The 16,369-nt window shown below is 37.9% G+C and overlaps 2 protein-coding genes across 5 annotated transcripts; one reads left to right on the top strand and one right to left on the bottom strand.

The window, feature by feature from the left end:
• The first annotated feature begins 329 nt into the window (after positions 1 to 329).
• Positions 330 to 2,102, top strand: LOC148301019 (uncharacterized). Its single transcript, XM_088273908.1, has one exon. It carries the CDS (start codon positions 480 to 482, stop codon positions 1,377 to 1,379), a length of 900 nt encoding a protein of 299 aa, XP_088130034.1. The 5' UTR covers positions 330 to 479; the 3' UTR covers positions 1,380 to 2,102.
• Positions 2,103 to 4,938: 2,836 nt separating this feature from the next.
• LOC148301020 (E3 ubiquitin-protein ligase Kcmf1-like) lies at positions 4,939 to 15,894 on the bottom strand. Of its 4 annotated transcripts, none has more exons than XM_088273902.1 (9): positions 15,691 to 15,894; positions 15,340 to 15,507; positions 12,609 to 12,745; positions 11,791 to 11,910; positions 10,934 to 11,031; positions 8,954 to 9,128; positions 7,323 to 7,525; positions 6,657 to 6,896; positions 4,939 to 5,655 (listed from the first exon to the last, which is right to left on the bottom strand). In XM_088273902.1, the coding sequence occupies exons 1-9, from the start codon at positions 15,704 to 15,706 to the stop codon at positions 5,610 to 5,612; spliced, it is 1,203 nt and encodes a 400-aa protein (XP_088130028.1). In that variant the 5' UTR covers positions 15,707 to 15,894; the 3' UTR covers positions 4,939 to 5,609. The 4 variants fall into 4 exon arrangements, with proteins under 4 accessions (XP_088130028.1, XP_088130030.1, XP_088130029.1 ...); XM_088273904.1 differs by having other exon boundaries at positions 4,939 to 5,659; XM_088273903.1 differs by lacking the exon at positions 10,934 to 11,031 and adding an exon at positions 11,086 to 11,183.
• Positions 15,895 to 16,369: the final 475 nt, after the last annotated feature.

Genomic DNA, 16,369 nt, shown 5'->3' on the forward strand with positions numbered 1-16,369 from the left:
TTTTATCGAAAATGCTTAAATCAGCCTCCCATTCTTTCCTTCTATCACCATTCTAATAACTATCTTCATCGCTTTGCCGCTTATTCGTTTGATAGAACTCATTTTGACTGTATTCAGCCTACTTTCATCCTTTTATTGACAACTCTATGCTTCACTTCAATACATTAGGGTTGGAACCAGGACTCCAATGTCGTGAGTGCAATGCTTACCTATAAACCTACAAATTCTACAAACCCCAAAATGCGGTTGACTATCATTGTCATACGGAGAGTGTGTACTGTAAATTTAACAAATTCTGGCAACATTTCACCATAGACAACACTAACCATAATAATTGTCTCTGCTAGCGCGCTCTCCTTGCGGCGATTTTATTATCCGTCAACGTTTTTGTGTCAATCTTGTGGTGTAATTGTTTTGTGGGATTCGAATATTTGTGCATAAATAATATCCAGATTCGGTATACTAAAGTTCTCTTCGTAATGATGGCCGATTCCACCGTATTTGGAAAATCTTCCGACGTCGGAAAGCTGAAAGTAGTCGAGCTGAAGAAAGAATTGAAATCCCGCGGTTTGAGCACATCGGGAGACAAAAGCGAGCTGACGGCGCGGCTACAAGCCGCCGTGAGCAAGGACAGCCTCACAGAAGAGACGCTCGACTCCGACGAACTGGACTCGGACGGAGTCTTAGACGACGACGACGAGGACAAAGTAGTCGGGGATTCGATCGCCGACGACATCATCTCCAACGAGTCCGAAGTCTCCGCTTCTATCGCTAAGTCTCAAGACGGAGGAGTCAAGCCCGACACTGCGGCCAGTGCCGCGGGGAATCAGACACATCCCACGCGTACTTTGAAGAGAAGAATACCCCCGGATTCAAAAGCGGAATACTACGACGATTTGATTCTTCAACTCGTTTCCGAGTCGGGAACTCCGGATAAGCAGAAAACAGACAGCGCGAACGCTCCCACCCCCGCCAAAAAGATCGTCCTCAACAGAGCGGTAATCACGGCTCCCGTAACCTCTTCTAACGATACTGTCACCAAAGCGGATAGCGGCGACACGACAGAAACACCTAAAACTATCAAAGTGACCAAACCAGTACCCGACCCCAAAGAAAGACTGGAGATGAGAGCCAAAAGGTTCGGATTGCCGCCCACCGAGGATGCGGCCAAGGACGCCAGGAAGGCTCGCTTCGGAATTAGCGCCGCAGAATCCAACAAGACATCCCAGAAAATCCAGCCCGCTTCCAGCCCCTCGCTCGACGTCTTGAAGAAACGAGCGGAACGGTTCGGCATGTCCGTCTCCAAAGTGATGGTGGACGTGGAAAACCAAGAAAGGATCGAGAAACGTAAAGCTAAATTTGGTTTAGTCAAAACGTAGTAATGACAGAACGCTTCTATATGTTGTTTAACCATTATATTGCCAAACGGGGCCACGGCGCTGCCACGCGTCCACGCTAACAACACAACCGCACTCCTTATTCAGTGTGCATTTGGAAAAAAAAGTTTTATGCACACATCCGCTGAAGTATCGGTGTGGTCACTTTGTCAGCACTTCCGATGCGACGTCAGCTCGTGGCAGCGCACTGGCATTTTTCGACACTAAAATGGCTAACATTTATAATCGTAAGAAAATTTTATATTTGCATCGGTTAACTTTTGCGTGATATTTCGATTAAGTCATCACATTTTTAGATTTTATCTTACTACTGCATCAAAACCAGATTGTCGTAAATATTAATAAAAATTATTTATATGTATGTGGTCTCATAATTTTTTTGAGGCGAACTGACATCCGCCCAACTATTAATTTAAACAATAACTTTCAATTCTTATTTTTCTTCAAACCCTTTTCATGTAAAAAAAATATTTAATAATAATAAACTTTAAATATGTGATTCTGTATATGTTAAGTCATTTTACCTTTTTTGTACCTATGAAACATTTATTGTTTGTAATATATCTAAGTAAATGGACATTAACTTGGAAATTATAAAAAAAATAACCATTACATTTAGTGCATTGAAAATTTTATGTTACAAATGTGAATTTGTTAAAAGATCCTATTGAAGAATATCATTTATTAAATTGATTATTGGAATAATGAAATATTTCCTTATTTATAGCTTTCTCATATCACCAGTGTTTTAAATTTTATTATTTAATGTAAACAATCTTACTTTTATAACTTTGTTTTGGTTCTGGATAATTTAGACTAAATTTCTTCATTGGACATTCGCATGTGAACTGTGGGTTAAAAGGAATTTATATATATATATATATATATATATATATATATATATATATATATATATATATATATATATATATATATATATATATATATATATATTTTGTGTTTTTGTTTGAAGTAACATTTGTTTAATCTCGGGTAGTTTGGCAGTTAAATCGGCCAATGAGAGGATATAATCTCCATAAACGCCCAGACTTAAATATTCCCATCTCTATATAATTTCTTCACCTATGCTGAGATATCAATCCGAGCCTTTTTTCATGACTAATATTTTAGCATTATCTTTGTGGTCACACGTTGTAACAAGTGTTAGCAAAGCTAGCATATAATCACTCAAGTCCTAATGTAACATTTTTGTCTTCCTGTCTAAATGCACATGTCTCTTCATCAGGACAGTTTTTATGCCATTATACAGTTACAGTATACGGAGTGCGTAGTATTGTTTGCATAGTATGGTGTCATGGTTATCCCGACAAAGAAATGGGTCCGTTTCAAGACCGATGGGTATAAAAATGATCAAGTCCTTATTTTATTTACCTGCAGAGTATGTAAATACATTTTTTCACTCAATCTCATTTGAAAGGCATGTAGTAATTTTGTATTAAGTTATGTATATAAAATTAAGCTTGAATTTCTTCATATTATATTCCAACTAAACCTGAATTTACAGCGTGATTTTGTATTATAAAGAGATTTCCATAAAAAGAGAAATTTAAAAAATATAAATAAAAACTAAATAAATTATTCAGTGAGACACAATTTCTTTTATTTAAAAGGTTAATTATGTATGAGAAATAACATTGTTTGTGTGAGCACCACAACTTTGAACAAGTCGCATTCTATGGATCCAATTTCCCATCACTTTTTCACATCAATTTGGCTGTATTTCAGCAATAGCACGTTCAATGTCGACCTTTGATTGCTCAATTGTTGTTGAATTATTAACATACGCTTGTAACTTAACATAAGAAAGAAATCACAAGGTGTTGTTAAATCACAGGATCTGGGTACTTGGTAATCTTGAGATAACGTCATCACCAAATTTTGTGTGGCAGGTGGCACCCACCATCTTGTTAAAACCACATATTCTCTAGATTATTGTCAACAGCATGAAAAAAATCATCCAACATTGTTCTGTATCATTCTCCATTGATGGTTATGTTACTCTTGGAAAAATATGGACCAATTTGTCCACCAGCGTGAATTGCACACTATGCAGTAACTTTATCTGGATGTTATTTTTCTTGAAGAATTTTGTGCGGATTTTCATCACTCCAAACGCGATTCTGTTTGTTTACATAGATGTTTAACCAAAGATGAGCTTCATCGTAAAAATGGTAAAAAAAAATGGATCTGCATTAATTTGTTAACATAACTTACTGAACACAAATAATATAAGAAGATAAAATAATTTAATAATTTGTATCTTTCCATGATTAACTGGCATAACCTACTGAACACAAATATAAGAAATGTCCAAAAAATAATACGCAGTGTTGCCATTACAACTACAATGTGTCGTACCTATTAAAAAACCCTTTATTTTCAGCATACACCATGTAAACTAATGTACAAATTACCATTTTATAATAAAATAATACGCAGTGTTGCCATTACAACTACAATGTGTCGTACCTATTAAAAAACCCTTTATTTTCAGCATACACCATGTAAACTAATGTACAAATTACCATTTTATAATAAAATAATACGCAGTGTTGCCATTACAACTACAATGTGTCGTACCTATTAAAAAACCCTTTATTTTCAGCATACACCATGTAAACTAATGTACAAATTACCATTTTATAATAAAATAATACGCAGTGTTGCCATTACAACTACAATGTGTCGTACCTATTAAAAAACCCTTTATTTTCAGCATACACCATGTAAACTAATGTACAAATTACCATTTTATAATAAAATAATACGCAGTGTTGCCATTACAACTACAATGTGTCGTACCTATTAAAAAACCCTTTATTTTCAGCATACACCATGTAAACTAATGTACAAATTACCATTTTATAATAATACGCAGTGTTGCCATTACAACTACAATGTGTCGTACCTATTAAAAAACCCTTTATTTTCAGCATACACCATGTAAACTAATGTACAAATTACCATTTTATAATAAAATTAAGAATGCATTTTTGTTTTTCTTCTTCCTTATCGATTAGTTTAAATCCTTCAAAGTCTAAACTCTGAAAATCACATACATATACATATTATCATCACAAAGGCAAAGGTCGGATTGTGTTCCTGAGGTTCATATTGCAGACTCTGTTAGTTTCCGGGTTTAACCTACTCTACCATGATACCTATTTTAAATAACAGGTCGGTTAGGCCTGCAAAATAATATAAAAGTGAAATATTTGTGGATATAATAACAAATATTTCTCTTTAAAAAAGGATTTAAAGAGAAATGTATAACACATATTTTAGGTTGTCTTACCTAATTACTTACAACTTGCCTAAAAACCCAAAAAAGATTCCCACAACTCGACAATCTGGATCATAATTGGATAATGTTGCGGTGAAGTAGAAGAACGGTTGTGAAGTGATGTTCTGTAGCACTTTCATGCTGTCGGATAGTTGGATATCTGGTTATACCCAGTATGAGGGGTGTAGAGTAGTAGCTGCAAAGTGTCGGGGGGATAAAGAAATATGACGAGAGGCGTAAACAGACATTTCCTTTATTGAATGCATTGCAATAATAATAATAATAATAGATTGGTTCATTACGAAAGGAGCATTAGTACAGTACAGTAGTGCAGTAACAAGTAGTTTTGTAGAGTACGGTACTTGGGAGTACAGTAGGAAGCGAGGCGACGCGGCGGCGGCGGCCAGTTTGCACTGCGGACTAGAGTAACCTACCCGTCGCTCGAGTGAGCTACTCGCTACAGAGTAGCAACGGAAAGGTGCTGCGGAACCTCGTGCAGAATGAGAAATCAACCCCAAATGTCTAATTGAATTTGGTTATTCACTACCGATTGCGGAATATAATAAGTAAAACACAAGAGAAAGCGTAAATGTGATCAAACCGTATTTAAAATTACTAAATAATCCCACTCGACTCGACAATTTAAAAATGATACAATATATTAAATTAAAATTAACAACAATAATATTTGATTACAATTTCATGTTTAGTAATATCACTAATTATTATTCATAGCGGCGCGGGCTGTCTCACATATATACATAATATATTATCAAACAACATATCATCAATTTAATACATTATAAGACTAAGTGTTAAATACACAAAAATAATGAAACCGGGAAGGACTCTCGGGGGCCCCGCGCCACTCGAGGTCCCGAGGGCCGCTAGGACTGCTGCGCGGGCCGCTAGGGCTCCTGCAGGTGCGGGGGGCAGCGGGGCGTCAGGCAGGACCTACCTTCAAAAATACAGGCTCGTCAGTCAACGGCGGATAAGGCCTTTCACACGAGCAATAGAGAAACAATACGCAAACTATCCCCCTTACAAAGGCAAAATTTCCTGGATGGACACTTCACAACTAGTTTCTGAACCCCTTGTGATAGTGATATTTTAAAGATTGAAAGATCCGAATAAAAAGAAAGATAACTTCTAAACACAAATGGATTATAAAAAACTTTCACCTTTTTTATTCCAGATTCATTTTTGTTGCGATGGATATCTACCACAAAATGACAAATATATAAACTGACTATTATTTTTTGACATCTCACCAATAGATGTCTCCAGTGAAGTTCTAGTGATTCAAGTACAAGGTTTCTAAATTGGTTCACATATAAAGAACTTCCAAGAATTTGAGAAAAAAAAATTGAGTAGTGTGGTTGTCAATAATGGGTAGAATTGGTGAATGTTACACGTGTGTAAAGTGATCACTTAAACCAGCCTATGACGGTCGTCAGCCCCGTAAATGCTCAGACTTCCATATTCTTCTTCATCTTTGATGAGATGTCAAAAAATAATATGAAAATAACTCCTGTAATTGGAGATAATCCAGATTTTGTGAACAAGTATTTGGACACACTCAAAATGTTGTATATGAATGGACTAGTATCCATCGCCCCTGTTCACTGACAAATACTACAGTACCTTTTATCAGCCCGTAAAGGTGCAGACTGACCGGAGCATTTCCTCATAATGTAACATTCGCGGCGAGCATCCCAACATCGGATGGAGTACTCGGAACAAGCTCGGCTCGCTGTACTGACTATACAAATGCTCGCATCGTAACGTGTTACGTTACGAACAAATGACTTCGGTCAGTCCCCACCATAACATAAGACAATAGACTATATATTTAGAGATTCTCAAATATAAATTTTGAGCAATATTATTGGGATCCGTAGTGTTCAGGAAGGAGGCAGTAGTGTGTCGAGTGTCGGGTTGAGAGCGTTGCGTACCTGCCGTCGGCGAGGTGCTGCTGCTGCGGGGGCGCGCGTGAGTGCTCCTTGCGCTGCTTGGCGGGCTTGGCAGGCAGGGCGGGCGGGGGCCGCGTGCGCGCGGGGGGTGGGGGGCGCGGCGGGCGCGGCAGCGGCGGGGGCGGCGGCGGGCCCAGAGACCCCAGCGCCGCCGCCTGCACGAAGCGGCACCGCCACGTCAGCTCCTCCGACTCCTCTTCCAGGCTGACATTGTTGAGGAACCTGGATATGTAAACCAGCAATCTTAATTTTTATTTACCAAACATTCGTCCGAGAGATCGCATGTTAACTGCATTCAATCTACTTCCATCCTTCTTTTGCCAACTTCATGCTTCACTTCTGTTTGGATATTGAAGACAACCACATTGCACTGCACGGCCAGCCCCAAGGTAGACGACTCCCAGGCAGCCCACCAAAGAGATGAGTTGACTTTGCAAGAGGATAATCCCTCTTAAAAGCAGACCACACAGCCTAACCAAGTAGAAGAAGATTATCAAAATGTACTGTTACAAGTTTTTCACTTCAAATTAGACATTTTACAAACCAAAATGGACGGCTTACAAAATGACACTTTGAGTTATGACATAACTTCGCCATCTTGGTTTTTCTCTGTTTTATCAGAGGAACACTTTTTTAATTTAGTCTCACCTGGCTAGCAGGAAGTGAGAGGAAGGCGCGTCACTGTCACGGGTCTGCGCCGCCTGCGAGGCCTGCGGGGCGGCGGGGCCCGGCGCGGCGGGCTGTGAGCTGCCGGTGGCGCCCGAGGACGAGGCGGCCGGGGCCGAGGCGGCCGCGGAGGCCGGGGGCGCGCCCCGCCGCGGCACGCGCTCCAGCTGCTGCTGCCGCGCCGCCTGCAACCGTCCATGCATTATTAACTAACCTAGTTAGTGTCCATGAATAATGGTTGGGTGGAAATGCGATGACTGACCATTTTCTGTAAATGTCTTTGCACTGTTCCGTGCCTGTCTGCTGTGCTGGTCGGGGTTGTGGGCGTCTGTGTACAGGCCAACGTCGAGTCGGAATCGGATCTAGCTGACTAATTGAACTAAATACTAATCCCTTTCACTGCCTACACTGGGGTACTTCTAGAAAATTTGGTGATGGACTTACAATCTTGTATTTATTTAGATTGGCAGTGACAGGTATATTGAAAGCTTTTAAATGTAAATTCACAGTGAAATCGGGATACAATATTGTATTGTTTCACATTTTCAATAAATTCCGCAGCTTTGTTCAAAAAAAAAATTGCTTAGCAAGAGCAGATCTGTCAGGAAGCCTAGATGCTTCTGTATCAGATCTGGACATGCGGTGGGACAGCTTTCAATAACCTAGTTACTAACTGGCCAACGTCGGGTCGGAATCCCATCTAGCCTGACTCATTCAACTAACTACTAATCCCTTTCACTGCCTACACCGGGGCACTTCGCAACATGCTAGAGAAGGTCTGTCAGGAAGCCAGATGATTCTGTATCAGCTCTGGAGATGCGGTGGGACAGCTTTCAATAACCATCTTGTCACTCGCTGTACGGGCAAATCCGCAAAGGCCCATATTAACACATTTCAGACGAGTATTTTTTACGCCTGCAGACCGCTGGCGACGGGATTTGATAATTATTCGCATATAGTTAAGACCTTAATGAAGAGATTGGTATATAATGTTCATATAAAAACAATGAATAATTGCTTCTTTTCTGCCTTTGGAATGAGGTCGGCGCAGAAAGTAAAAATACCCCTGCTGTTCTTAAGCATCAATCGAACAAACGGGTAGAAATAACTTTCCCGTCTTTGGTGTGATAATTTTTTTTGGATCTCTTCAATTTTGGCTTAAAATGTATCATATTATGTATCAATGTATCATAAAAGTAAAATGTTTAATTTCTCCCCATTTCAGTTCCTCTCTCTCATGTTTGACTTATAATAGTTATTTTTAATCAAATTCTTCTAACTTTTTAAACTTTTCTCCTTCTATTTTTGCAAAACTTGGGCATTTTCAAAAATAAATATGTACCTCCTTGAATACCCCTGACCCAAACTAAACCCTAACCTGTCCGCTTTGAAGGGATAATATAAAAATAAGAAACACCTCCAGCCCTTCTTCAAACTTCAACGTCCCAAGGACCCAACTCTAAAATTTAGAATTAGCTTCACATACAGTATTTAAAAAATTATGCGGAATGCATCGAAACACGTGTCACAATAGATTTGAAGAAATAGTGGTATTTACTAAGCAAAACTTAAATTTAAAAAGGGTTAATATTAGAGGGATGTGGGTGACTCACGGAAACCTGATGCCTCTCCAGCTGCAGCTGCATCTGGAGCTGCTGCAGCTGCGAGGGCGCGGGCGCGGGCCCCGCGGCCCGGCGCGCCCCCGACAGCTGGGACAGCAGCTCCGCTATGGGGTCCACCACGGCCTCGCGGGATCCCGGGGACAGGGCACTCAGACCAGTTCCCGCACTGAAATCACCAAACGAAGATTAATGTACCTTTGTATCAACTGGCCTGACGGACAACTTCTGGTTAGATTATTGGCGAGATCATGGAGACAAAATTATAAAGGAAATGTACACGAGCGGTACAGCTTCTATCCACGGCTCTATAATTATTTGACGACTAGAAAAAATATGTATTATTGAAAAAAACATTATGATTCTAGTGAATTAGTTTATTTTGAGACAACTATTTCACCTTCCAAAAAGACTCGAAAAAAAACAATGAATATATATTCTATTATAAAAAAAATTATGGTGATTTTTTGTGTCATTATTTTTAGCCCAATGGACCCTTGATATCAAAAACCCAGTTATTCTTATGTGATTATTATGGCCGCTAAAAATTTTTTACATGCGGTGGCACTTTAAGCATGTCTAAGATTAACAGGGGGTTTTGATTTGACTGGATTTTTTGTCTGTTATTTGGAGGTTTTACTGTACTGTAAATACTTGATTTCTTGTGCAGCCAATGATGTAGGAGAAATGGGTATTGCATTGCATCAGCGCAGTGTTATCTTGCACTCTATTCACATAGACATAAAGTGAATATTCCTGCACTTTAGGCACCAGTCCGTGGTGATAGTTAATAACTATAGGAGTGAAAAATGACATATTTTAGACCCCACCTGAGACCTACAGCATATTTAGCCAAATGTCCTAACCCTACACTGTGGACGCAGATACCAGTTTATTATTTCATCAATAAATAATTGAGAATTTAAAGCCATCATAATAGGAATTATGTCATTGACAAATAGAATTTGAAAATACCATCTGTTACTTGTGTCAAACTAATCTAGGCGTGCATTTTTATGTGAATAGTAGAAAAAGTGGTTTCTTGGCAGCGTTCGGTCCATTGGCTGTTGGCGTCATATATCACTCGGTTGGCGTATGTCCAGAATACTAAAGCACTCCGCTGTTGCACAAGCACACCGGTACTCATTCCGCTCTCGTGACCATGTACGACTTTCACCGTGCTGTAGATGAGGTTATCCCGAGCCAAAAATTCAAATAACAAGGAAACAAAATGCACAATAAATACTTTTAACGGCTTAAAATAGTAATTGTATCATTTTTAATATGACAAACTCTCTCGCTACGACATTTGTAGTGTTATTCCGCATGCTAACAAAGAATGAGAATTGTATGTGATATCTTTTCAATGCTTCTCATCCAAAGCCAACAATGTATTCACCCGAGCTACCACAAAACAAAATTGAAGCATTTAAAACCTGGTGCTATACAAGAATGCTCAAAACATCATTGACTGAGAGAGCTCCAAACGTTTGAAGGCATGGAAAAAGAGAGTTAAAAGTTATTGAAATTGTCAAAAAAAGAAAGCTAGAGTTAAGCTTATAGTTTGATTTTAATCTTTCTTATGTATACTTACTTACTGTACGAAATAATATACATTATACTACAATGCAAAATGGAAGGAAAATGTTAAAAATTTTAAACAGATGCTGCAGGTAAAGTGACAAATGGCAAAATTGCCAACCTTCAGCATGGAGTAGCTCAATAAGAAGATCATACATATTCCTCCTTGTGTCTGAACAATTGGCCAACGGATAATATGGAAAACAATATTGGGAATGAATCACCTGAAGTGCATATTATTGCGCCGTTCTAATATGCACTTCAGGTGACCTCACTCGGGTCATAGTATTGGTGTGCCACGACCCGAGTGCAATGTGCGCCACACTCCGCGTGGCAGATTGCCGGCGCATCGACGTGTGACGGAGTTAAGGATTGACATTGGGATTGACTCACCTGAAGTGCATATTGGAACGGCGCGAGCGCGCCCCGATGCCGCGACCCGAGTGCGGCGTGCGCCGTACTCCGCCGTGGCGGATTGCCGTCGGCTCGACGTGTGACGGAGTTAAGGATTTTTGCCTTGCGAAACAATATCGGGATGGACTCACCTGAAGTGCATATTAGAACGGCGCGAGCGCACCCCGATGCCACGACCCGAGTGCGGTGTACGCCGTACTCCGCCGTGGCGGATTGCCGTCGGCTCGTCGTGTGACGGAGTTAAGGATTATTGCCTCGCAAAAATATAATAATAGTTATATTCCAACTGAGGTGGCCGCGCAATCCAACACATTCGCACCTATTTTTCCTTTGCAACGCAGCATCCTTAATAATACATTCGGATGAACATTGCATTTGAAATAAAGTATGAACTATGAAAATGAAAGATGAATTTCATACGACATAAAAACAAACGACATCTAACCCTTATCTGCATCCAATGGTGGACAGGGCACTACACTGTATCGATGTAGTATTATCTTTATCATTAATTGCACCGAGGTAAGGTGGTCACCTTGAGCTTCAGATACAACCCCAGAGAGATAATATAAGATAAATATTAGAGTGAAAAATCAGTAACATATGGTTAGCGCGTTTGGCTACCGCGACGTTGGGTTTAATAATAGAAGTGATTTTTCACATTATTATTGAATAGTATCTGAAGCGTAGAACTGATCACCTCGCCTTTATATCATGAATAAACAAGGTAACACTGTCAATAGATGGCAGTACCCTATCTGCCACGAGGTGCGTATAAGGGTTACAAGAAGAAGAATGAACAATGGGTTTCTCGAGGTTGTATCAAAAAAGGATATGAGAAAAGAGATGAGATCTCGGGGCCCCGTGCGGTGCTCGAGGGTGAGGTGGCCGGCGAAGTCGTCCGTCACGAAGTTGGGCTCCCCCACCGGCACCGCGGCACACACGGGACACACCACCTAGGGGGAGACACTATTAGTTTTGGATCTTCAACAGAATGCTTGCATCGGTATACATTGTAATAACTATATCATCAAATTCATCCGTAAGTGTCTAACCCGTACAGGAGACAGTGAAAATGTTACAATTTAACCATCAATACGTTTGTAGAAATACATTTTATTATTTTATTGAATAATTTCTTGTATTTGGAATAGATAAAAGAATAACCCGCAACTATAACAATAACAATAACTTTCACAACTCTGAATTGAACACACTTTTCTAAAACTTACCAACTATCCAAAGCTTACGAACAACAAAAAAATATGCTTTTATATTTTACCATTTTTATTTTGTGTGTAATTTAGTCTTGTTTAGAATGTTATTGTAAGAAAAAAGTGTCAAAATTAAATAGTGTGTTGTGTGAACAAATTATGTCATATTTATTAGTGGGTTAATAGCAATAAAGATTTCGGCAAACAGAGCTATTTGCAAAGGATGTCAGAATGGCCGGGTTGAGCAGCAAAGATCGTTAGGAGAAAGTACGCCATGTAAGACGACTATGACTTTCCATAACCTCCACTCAGCTAAAAGTTCACTCTGACGGTATCGCTGTTGGAACGTATTTTATATGATGCATAATGCCTGCCGACAGGTATGAGGGAAGAGAACAGCCCGTCATACAAGAAGTAGAATACGTGGTGTGCAATCTCACCTCCTGTGAAGTGTCGGCATGGTCTGCGGCAACGTGATCCTGAAGTGTGGCATCTGTTAATCCCATTCGATTGCAAAAAGGACATGTGTACGCTTGAGGCTGTTCCAGTCCCAATGCCTCTCCTCCATAGTATAAATCTACAGCATATAACAAAATTGTAAATAATAAACAAGAGAAAGTTATTTTTCCATTTCAGTAAAATGTATTTCAAAATAATGAAATCATTAGATAGAATATAGTATAGAATGTATATGTTCACTGGCTTTCCAGAATTAGTCCCTTTGTCCATAGTATTGTGGTAAATATGTATCATAGATATATATCGCTCATTTGGTGCAACGATGGCGTAATTACACTTTTACAAAAATAACTAGAGATGCCTTTCAGACGTTGTGGCAAATGGCGCCATTTTACTCAATTCTACAATGATACTCGCGCTATCTTCCAGCATTTCACCACAAAATCAATTCTGTCCATGTTTCTCCTGATGTAAATAGTCTTTCCACACATTTCGACATATTTCTTTTTTTTTTATTGTTGCACCAAATGAGCGATATGTAATTTGATAGTAACTGAGATTCAATCCTCAAATTCATTTTATACATTTATGAGATTAATCTTTGCACAACGGTGATCGCCTTGATATTACTTATATTTTTTTCCCTAAATACACTTACAAAACACATCCTTCAAATCATCAGGTTGATAATGTATAATTAGTCATTGTGGGAACAAAGTGTTGGGCAGACTGTGCATCAAAACGATGTATGATAGATGTTCGAACAGTGAAATAAGATAATTTATGTATCAATTTTTAAATCAAACACAAATTTTTTGAGTCTACTAAGTTACCAACAATTGTATTTAGTAATTAAAATGTAACTTTGTTTTAAAATCACTATAAATATGGTGATTTTAAAACAAAGTTACATTTGAATTATTTTATTTTATTTATTTGGGATTTTTACAGCCACAACAAAACAATATACAACAACAATTAACAAATCTACAGCCAATTAAAAAAATCCACTGATAATACTATTCTTATGAAAGTTATGTTGGTTGGGGTGAGTGTGTGTGTGTGTATAGTACCTATTCCATGTCAACATAAATCATCCAACAAACAGGGAAACATTTTAATTATAAAAATATGACATCCAAAAACATTTTAATTATAAAATGGAAAATCACAAAGTTAGTGCTTCAAATATAAATTATAATTGTATTTAGCTTTAAAACATTAACTCTCTCTAAATTGCCATGTCAACAGATTCTTCATTTCCCAGGAAATAAATACGTGTACGTACCTACATCTATTGTCTCCCGTAAATTACTACTGCACATGTTAAAACTGTTACTTAAGTACCTAGAATTGTGTAGCTATATAAGAACCGTCAGTCCATTTAATCTTCACATTCGTTTGAAAATGCCATAACTAGGCGAAACAATTCGGCTGTCCAAACTTCAAACGCAGTAAGGGACATTTTTTTGTAGTGCGTTTTTTTTTGCATTTTTGGACTAAGTAGAATCTACTTAGTCAAAAATGCAAAAAAAAAACCTACTACAAAAAAATATTCCTTACTGCGTTTTGAGTTTGGACAGCCGAATCGTCACAGTATAAATTTTTATGTATTTTTTAATAAAATACAACTTAGTAGACTCAAAAAATCTGTGTTTGATTTAAAAATTAATACATAAATTGAAATGGAGTTCTACAAATTAAACGCCAAATCAAGAAATTAATAAATAAGATAAAAATGCAAGGCTGAGATTAGCATTATCGATCAAATTAAGAAAGGTGTGTCGAGATGGTTTGGACATGTGGAATGAATGAGTGAGGAAAGAACGGTAAAATAAATTTATGAGGCGAATGTGGTTTGTAATAGGAGAGGATGACCGAGGAAAACTTGGCATTATCAAGTATTTCAAGTACTGGAAAGTGGAAGAGGCGAAGAAAGTTTGCAAAGACAGAGTGGAGTGGCATTCTATTCTCTCTGCCTACCCCTACGGGGAAGCAGCATGATGGTTAGTTAGTTAGTGGGAACAAAGGATTTTTTATCACTGCAAAAATAATAAGTCATAAATATCGCAATAAGACCATAATCCACTAACTGAATTGAAAATAAGTACGATATTTATTCTAGTCACTAGTCCAGTTCAATGACCTGATGCATGATAATAATAATCCTATTTCGGAACATCCACCAACAAACCAGACTAATCACACAACTTGTGCACCCCAAATTAATAATAATATGTAGCGGTGCCGGAGGTCCCAGGTTCCATTCTCAAGGGGGTAAAAACAAATATTTCACTTTAATAACCTGGACTTATGTAATTAATCATCAAGCAAACATTGCATCAACCTAACGTAGTGCCCTATGCACCATTGGGTATGGTTAGGGGTCAAAGAAAAATATAAAAATAAGAAAAAAAAAAAATTAAAAAAATTAATCTTTACAAATTAGAAAGTCTACATTTGTTTAAAAAAAACAATTGAAGTTATTAGCGCATTTTTTGTAGTTCACAGTTGTTATACATGAGGTATTGCATTTTTAGAATAAGACAAAAATACTTGGGAGATAATAAAATCCCTCGAATATTAGTTTATCACATAAGAGATTAGATTACACTGATACACATTTATTATTATTGTGTGTAATTGCACTTTTAAGGAGATTAAGGTTGGAACTGGGAAAGAAGGGGATTTAGTGTAAACAATGGATTTTACCGAAATCAGATCTTGTCAGGATGCACTGCACGGGATGGTCTGTTGCGTGGCGAGCTGAAGTCGCCCCATTCTCGTAACAAGAACCGCATAAGTCATAATCGTAACATATAAGGCATTTATATCGACGGCCTCTAAAGTTGCTTTTCATACAAGAATCGCAGCTGACTCCTGCAAACAATGTCAAAATACACTTGCAAAATCCGTCCTTCAAATCGTCAGTTAGGTCGATATTGCACAATTAATCATCGAGAGAACAAAGAAACTAAAATATCTCACGAAATACGCGTTGACAGTGACGATTGCAGTCTTCGAAAGTCAATCGCGTAAATTTTGATTATCACCATCACCTACCTTCATGGCGACTCATTTTAACTCGAGCGCCGCCCGATTTCTGTCGTATTTATTTTTGGTGTATTTTTTACGGCTCCTTCCTTCCTTTGTAAATAAATCAACTCTAATATTAGCGCTAACATGGGCAATGACAAAATTTTAACAGAAATTTCTACGACAAACCTAACCCAACTAGGCCATAATGACGTCACATACGCCATAGACAATTTGTCAAGTGGTGAACAATGGTCCATAGATAAATGTTCTTTATTCCAAACATTCGATAAATAGGTTCCAAAATAAAATGTTTTTTTATTTTTATGAAGATACCTATTTTATGCAACATTAGTTATTGTAACAGATAAAAACCCTTCATAAACTCTACAAAAATATTATAAAAACAGTCGAGCTGTACCTTTTATAGCGTTGTCCTAAATTATAAAGTGAGGGGTTGCAGAATGAAAATTAAGGTGTGATTATAAAAAGTTATATTGATGATACTACCAGTAATTATTCTTTGTGTAGTTGTTATTTAATGGGACAGGGAAAAAAATAAAACAAAAATAAATTATTAGGTGTGGGCATTTTTTATATTTTCTAAATATTATGTATCAGTTACTTTTTAAATGAAGTAGTTTATTTACATTCGTTCTGACAGTTAATGAAAGTTAGATTTATAAAAACATGCAATCCCGAATAA

This window comes from Brachycentrus maculatus, unplaced genomic scaffold (genome assembly GCF_059751285.1).
Source record: "Brachycentrus maculatus isolate JH-2025_06_01 unplaced genomic scaffold, ASM5975128v1 h1tg000620l, whole genome shotgun sequence".
Classification (NCBI taxonomy): Eukaryota; Metazoa; Arthropoda; class Insecta; order Trichoptera; family Brachycentridae; genus Brachycentrus; species Brachycentrus maculatus.